Here is a 7,108-nt window from a genome sequence, read left to right on the forward strand (position 1 = left end):
GTCAGTTCACGCGGCCTTAACCCTGTCCGCGGTCTCCAGGGACGTGAGGCATCTTTGCCCGGGAGCCGTTTTCTGGACTCCTCGGCTTCTCATCTGTGTCGTATTTGCCTGGCCCGGGTGACGGCCAGAGGAGACGGCGCCCCTGAAGGCTCCTCGCACCGTGCCTGGTGCCCTGGTGGTGGCCGTTCCTAAGTGACAGCACACCTTACAAAGGGAAGTCCCGCGTTTTCTGTGGGTGTTGAGAGAGGTTCCGGGTGACCAGGACAGACGCAGAGTTGGGGTCCCGGACTGCCTGCCCTGGGTGCTACGGAGGGACAAGAGTGGGAGGTGGGCAGGTCCCGGGCCAGGCCTCGTGTGTCTGGGGCCATACGGAAGGACTTAGGTTCTCTGAAGAGGATGACTGCCCTGAGGGGAGAGAAGGCGCATGAGCCCCTCTGCGAGGGCGGTGGGGTGAGTCGCCGGCCGCGCTGGCGGAGGGCGCACGGGAAGCTGCTTTGGCGTCAGGTGGCCGAGCGTTTGCTGGGCGCTCTGCCGGCCCGGAACCTGAGGCGACTGCCCCTCCTGAGTCCCCCTCAGTCTGCTGAGAGGGTGGGGCGGCCTCCTGCGCCGGGCGTGGGGGCCGTTTGGTGAGTGGCGGCCTTGAGCTGACACCGCAGGCCGCTTGTGAGAGACAGTCATGGCCTTCACGCCGGAGCCTCCTGCTTTACCCTAAAACACTCGGCACCGGGTTATAAATCAGGGCGTTTCCACCACGAGTGAGTGTGACCCCCGACAGCCTCGTACTCACCTGCTCAGGCACTCCCGCACGACAGCAGACACACAACCCGCCCTGGCGTCGCTCGCAGTCCGGTGGGAGAGGCAGTTACCGAGCAGACGTGACTGAGACGTGAGAGAAGGCGTCTTCCTTCCTCCCGAGCGTCGGCCACGTGCTGGCATCGCTAGGCCAGATTCTCGGGCCGGCGCGAGCGGGAACCGCCGGCCACACCCGCCATCCCGGGGACAGAGCTGTGGTTCTGTAAAACGTAGGTTTTACGAGTATTTCTGTAATTTCTCCTTGTATATCTTGCGGCATTTCTAATACTGTCAAGTAAAGACAGATGGTGGGTCAGAGGGGATGTTTTTAACTTATAAGGGGAATTTCGCGAAAACAACTTTTACAGGAAAATTTTTTTTTTTTTTTTTTTTTTTTTTACACATCACAGGGGTGGCTTTGGGAACCATTTCTCAAGGAGATGGCGTTTTGAATGATGGTTAGAACTTCAGGTGGAACCACAGAAGCTCATTTATAAAAACCCACTATAGACAAAAGTCTTTGAAGTTGCAAGAAAATCGAGAGTAAGTTGTTAGCGCCGGCCCGAGGGTAGTGGCTGAGTTGGAAAGCTAGCCCCAGACCGTACGTGTGTGTCATGTGCCCTGTGCACGCACTCACTACAGCAAGGTGGTATTTTTAGAACGTTAGTCATTCAGCTACAGAAGCTGGGCGAGGCGTCCGAGCGATTTCTGGGGCGCCCTGCACCCCAGCTGCACTGTCACCAGCGTGGCTGCCCCTGCTCGATTGCCTTCCAGGACCCGCTCCGGGTTTGCCCAGCACCGGGGTGACACAGACGGGAATTTCCCAGAGAATTTTTACCAAGAGAGGAAGAAACGAGAGACTTACAGGAACTGCGTGGCCGTATACAGATGACACATTTCCAGAGAAGCTCTGTGACCCCATGGCTGGCTGGCTCCCCACAGGCCGCCTTCCCACAGCCTGCCGGGGGGTCCCCCTCTCCTCCTCTGGTTTCCTCTTCCCTCAGCGGGACCAGACCTGTCCGAGGGCACGAGGGCTGAAGTGACCGTTCCCCTGAGGGTGGGGACATGGCCTCCTGTTGATCATGACATCGAAACCCCTGCTGGCTCCAGCTAACACTCCGGGTTCCAGAGCGTGCTGGTCACAGACGCTCCTGATACTGACCGCGCACCTGCCGACCTCCAGGGGCATGGGTCCCCTGCGCCGTCGCGAGCCCGGGGTGCTCATGAGTGGACCTGGAGCGGAGACCACTGAGGTTGGGAGTGAGCGCGGGACACACGGACTGCGTCCGGCCCGGCTCCGCTCGGGTGGGACCGGATGGCGGAGGCGGGGTGCGGGCCCAGCCCCCCGGGAGCTCGGCGGCATCGCTGTGTGCGCTCGGCCGCAGGCGCTGGCGGGCTGCCCGGGTCGAGCACTGCGGCTCCGTGGACTGCGCGGGTCTCTGGTACCTGCAGCCGGCGGAGCAGGTGCTCCCGCCTGCGTGCTGCGTGCTGCGTGGGAGGGGCCTGCGGTCATTTCAACACAGGCTGCTGCGAGTGTGTTGGACGCGGTCCAGCCAACTCGGTGGCCGTCCGCGGGACCTGCTTGTGTAGGCAGCAGGTGGGTCCCGTGAGCGGCAGCCACGTGTCCTGGTTTTCGCAGGAAGGTGCCAGTCACACAGCACCTGCTTCCTCGTCTGTCCCCTGCAGCACATGGTGAAGGCCAGTGCGGGAGTCACACACCTGGGTGGCGGCCCTGCCCAGCCACCGCCCGGCCAAGGGACCCTGACGAGTCATCGACCCCAGAGCCTCCCATTCTTCCTCACGGGGACGTCCAGAAGCCTAAAGGAACTGACGTCCACACCAGGCGTGGCTGGGTGACCCGCCCTGAGCTGTTTCTGTCACTGTCTTTTGCCCAAGAGAATAGAAATGACTCTAGGAGGAAACTGGATGCACAGTTGTGAACAGATGCCCGCGCCGAGGTGCGAGGCTCGGCAGCGGCCTCGTGGTATTGGGGTGGTACATCTTCGTCCTGGTCCCGCTGAGACTGGGCGCTGGTGGGCCGGGCTCACGTCCTGCAGGAGAGCCTCGCGCTCCTACCCAGAACCCCAGCGAGCCGGTGGCACAAGCTCAGGTGACAGCAGAGCCGCCAGTGACATACGGAGCCTTCAGGCCACTTGCGGTCACCAGAGCCACTCACTTCAGAGCCAGGCTGTTCGTTTATTTAACGACTGTGGTTTAGATTTTTCTTAAGGAACATTTAAGTCACCCGGGAGTGAACAGTCATACAGAGCTTTTGTTTTCGAAGGTCACAGAACTCATCATGAGACGTGGTGGAAGGAGCGGTCGGGTTGGGGGTGGCGACAGGAAGCGGGCATTCTGCCCTTCTAGGAAGTCTGAGTGCTGCCTCCCCCCGGCTGAGCCCCCAGCCCTGTCTCGGTGGTGGCGTGTCCCCAGCACCCGCCTACAGCTGGGCTCGCAGTCGATGACTCAGAGCAGGTTGGAGGGGGAAGGGCGAGTCACTCCCCCCCACACACCCCCGGTTTCCAAGGTGACTTCCGGCTCCCGGTTCTGTGATTTAGTGCATGGTACGTGTCACCTGTGGTCAAGGCTGTCGTCTTGCCTGATGGCACGGGCTGGCGCCCGGCTGGTCGCACAGGGACACATGATGGCAGTTGCAGTAAGAGGCCGGCCGGTGGGGGCTGTTGTCTGCCCATTAGGTTCCAGGTCCGTGTGCCTGGCCTCACGTGTCACGCAGCTTTTTAAAATTCATTTCCATGTGCTAAGTGTTGAGGGACCAGCAGCGGGGAAGCGTCCCTGGACAGCCGTGCTCGTCTGCTCGCTGCCCACGCTGGGCGGCGGCGGGCGTGCCCGTGACCGCCGCTCTCTTCCCGTGGGGCTGGGACGGTTGAAGCAGCAGGCGATGCCGTCACAGGCCTTATCAAGATGTCTGGCTTCCGAGTCCTGACTCCGAGCCTGCGTGGTAGGCGAGTCTGGAGAGCCGGTTGTCATGGCAGCCGGTACATCGTGAGCTCACATCACATTAGGGCCGGGCGTTCGCAGGGCGGCCATGGAGACAGAAGCCCCAGCATCGGAACTGCCAGGCGTGGTGCTGTCTGCGGGGCTGTCCCTCCTGGCCCGCCCACCTCCCGGCGGCCACAGGAACCAGGGAGGCCGTGTGACGTTATCAGCGGCTGAGGCCTCATCTCCTCTGCTCAGAGACCAGGCCACTGGGTCCATGGAGAGCAGGCGTTGTGGGGTCACGAACCCCTCTGTCTGTCTAGCAAAGCTTATGGTCGGAACCTTTCCAGAGTGTTTTTAAGGCACAGAACAAAATGCATAGGATGACAAGCCTGGTCCCTGTCGAGACACGGTCACAGAAACACCAAACGAACGGGTGACAAGCACTGAGAAGGCGTCCTCGTCACATTTAAGGACAAGGGACGGCAGAGGTCTAATAAATGCGCTTTTGAAATAGCGGTGCGTTTACAGTGTACTTCGCGGTGTCCGTACCGCTGTCCTGTGCCGTGAGAGTCGCCTGTTTTCTACGGGTCACAGGGTTTGCGAACACTGCTGCGTTTCCCTTAGAGGTTAGTCCAAGGTCACAGCCCCCTGAGCTCTGCATGGGTCCCAGGTTAAGACCTCCTGCCTCACAGGTACGTAGGGGACCGCCACCACCACCGCCACCCTCAGGGTGGTGGGCGGGGCACTTTGACACTAGGGCCATTGCCTGGTCAGGACTCGTCCTGGGACACCCGGTGACCGGATTTGTGCCTCAGGAAGCCAGACCAGCTGCCCAGGTGAGGGCCGCGGTGGAGGATGGGACGGAGCATGGGCTATGGCTCTGTCTTGGCAGCAACACCGTGAACTCCAGACTCACCTGCCAAATTTGCGTGTCGTGCCCCCTGAGGCAGAGACGGGCCGTGGGGTCACTTGTTTCCCAAGGGCCATTAGCACGTCAGAAGGGACGGTCACATGACCCTGGTGAAACCAGCACAGAAGGGGTGGGGCGTGGGAGGCAGGCCGAGAAGCGGGGAGCAGCATCTGATCACCGCGGGGCTTGGTCTCCCCACGCAGCGTCTCCCGGGTCCTTGCAGTGGGCGGCTGGGATGGCCAGGATGGGAGCGACAGATGCGGACAGGTAGTCCCCTCCCCGCCCTGGAAGGCACACCCCTTGTGGTCACCTGGACACTGGGCAGGTGACCAAAACCCAGCATTGCGGTCTATGGGACCCAGCACACGCCAAGGCTGGTTTGCTGTATGGGGGCATCAAGAGAGGCCAGTCCCCAAGCCCAGCCTTGAAATGAGAGCCCGCGGTGGCTAGGAGGCTGCTGACGCGCCGGGCAGGGCAGCAGGGAGGCAGAGGAGGAGGGCAGGGCACGTCGTGTCCTTCTCCTTGGCTCTGTGGTGGGCGGGGCTTGCCAGCATCTGGGAGGCACTGTAAGCTTCTGTCCCACAGATTTTGAGGCCGGGGGTCGGGACTCAGGACCCTTGTCCCGTGCCTGCTCGTGCCGGCACCCAGCTGCCTCCCGGACCCTGAGCTCTTCAGGGGCAGGGTCGGTACAGGGCCTGGACCAGCGCTGGCCGGACTGGGGTCAGACCTCGCAGGTCAGCCAGTCGGCCAGCTGGTCTGGAGGCTGAGAGGCTGGAGGACGACGCGGCTGGGGCAGACGGGCAGACGTGGTGTCTTGAGCGCCGTGTTCAGTGTGTGGGTGGAAGGGTGGGCCAGGCGGGTGGCGGTGAGAAGGTGCACAGCACGGGGGGCGGTGGGTCGGCCCCGGGGGCCAATGGGAGGCTGGTGGTGGGGCCGGGGCGGGCGTAGGGGCCCTGGCTGGCCACGGACACTGGCCCCCATGCTCCGAGAGCCTCGGGCTGACCCACGCTGTCCCTCCCAGGACGCGGGCACAGGTGCTCGTACTCAGCACAGCGTTTATTTTCTAAAGAGAAAATTAGGAAGCCGCCGAAATGGCATCGGCAGGTGACTCAGCAAGTCGCACAGTCATCGACGATGCGTTTTGAGACGCATGTGCACAGCGTACGCTGCGGCAGGAAGCGAGTGTGAACCCGTGCGACCCCACGGCACACGTGCGCGTCACGGTGCACGCGGGGAGAGCCTGGCATTTTAATGGGCAATCCCCGAGAGGTGGCGTGAGAGGCGATGTCGCTTTCTCCGTGTTCCATGTGGCAGGTGTGAGCTTTGCAGTAAGCGTGTGCTTCGGCGATCAGAGGGCTCTACATACCGCGAGTGAGCGCGGCCGCCAGTCTGCCCGCCGCCACAGGCAGAAGCAGGCGCCTTGGTGACCCGCGGGTGCCGCTGAGGCGGCCTGCAGGTGTCCAGCGAGCCCCTCCCCCGTGCTCTCCGGGACGTCGGTGATGGGACGTCGGTGACGGTGACGAGATGGTGTGCACGAGAGGTGTCTGGAAGGGGCCAGGCTGCCTTCCCAGCCCTCCGAGCGCTGCCCCTGCTGTGGGCTGGGCCTCCCGGTTCCGGGCGGGGACAAGACAGCTGGTGTGTGGTTTCAAGCCGTGTGTCTGTGTCCTGAGCCACGGACTTCACTACGGGGTCAGAGCGTCACTCCTGGGGAGTCTGAGACTGGGCTGCGCTTAAAGCCGGACCCGCCTGTCAGGTGCCAGCTTCCCCGATGGGCTGTGGCCCTCATAGGCTCTTGGTGCCCCTGGGCCACCTTTCAGAAGTCCCTAGGTGGCCCGGCTGGGGGAGTCCCCAGCACCTGGCAGCCACAGCCTGCCCTGCCCTCCCTCCCTTCCTGTCTCCACGAAGCAGCCGAGTCTGTTTTGCCCCGCCACCCTGAAATAAGTTGGACGTAATCAGAACTCCCTGGGGAGCACTGTCAGCAGGGTTGCCGCTGGCAGTGGGCCGCCCTGCAGGAGTGTGCGGGCGGGCGCTGAGCGGCTGCAGCCCCACCCGTCTGAGACCCTCCGGCACACCCTCACTTTTCTAGTCACCTCGGTTCCTTGTCCTGTGTGCCAGCTCTGCCCTTGTCTCCTTCCCTTACTCAGGGGTGCCGGGACGACAGTGTCCCTCTGTGAGGGCGCGGCCAAGAGATGGCGCGTGGGGGCAGGTGTCACACAGCCCTGCTCCGTGACCCTCCTGTAAAAAGCCGGTGACAGCCCAGCCACGTGAGGACCAGTAATAACAAGCTCGCCTCCCAGGGCGTCCGCTGAGAACACCGTGACTTCCTGGTTGCTATGGCCTGTGACTCACACAGGAAGCTGATTACTCATTCACCGTGTTTCCCTTTCACTGATTGAGACGTGGTTCTAAAAATGGAATTTCTAAGCACACGAGTGGAGGGATTGGCGGACACCGTGCTAGCCTCTC

At 62.4% G+C, this 7,108-nt stretch overlaps 1 protein-coding gene across 1 annotated transcript in view; it reads left to right on the forward strand.

Moving 5' to 3' along the window:
• The first annotated feature begins 1,312 nt into the window (after positions 1-1,312).
• Positions 1,313-7,108, forward strand: part of LOC105307750 (protein argonaute-2) — a 65,399-nt gene continuing 59,603 nt past the window's right edge. The window contains exon 1 of the mRNA XM_023524974.1: positions 1,313-1,335. Within this exon, the coding sequence (XP_023380742.1) occupies position 1,335 (1 nt within the window). The 5' untranslated portion in view covers positions 1,313-1,334. The remainder of the gene's footprint in view (positions 1,336-7,108) is intronic.

This window comes from Pteropus vampyrus, unplaced genomic scaffold, assembly GCF_000151845.1.
Source record: "Pteropus vampyrus isolate Shadow unplaced genomic scaffold, Pvam_2.0 Scaffold514, whole genome shotgun sequence".
NCBI classification, from domain to species: Eukaryota; Metazoa; Chordata; class Mammalia; order Chiroptera; family Pteropodidae; genus Pteropus; species Pteropus vampyrus.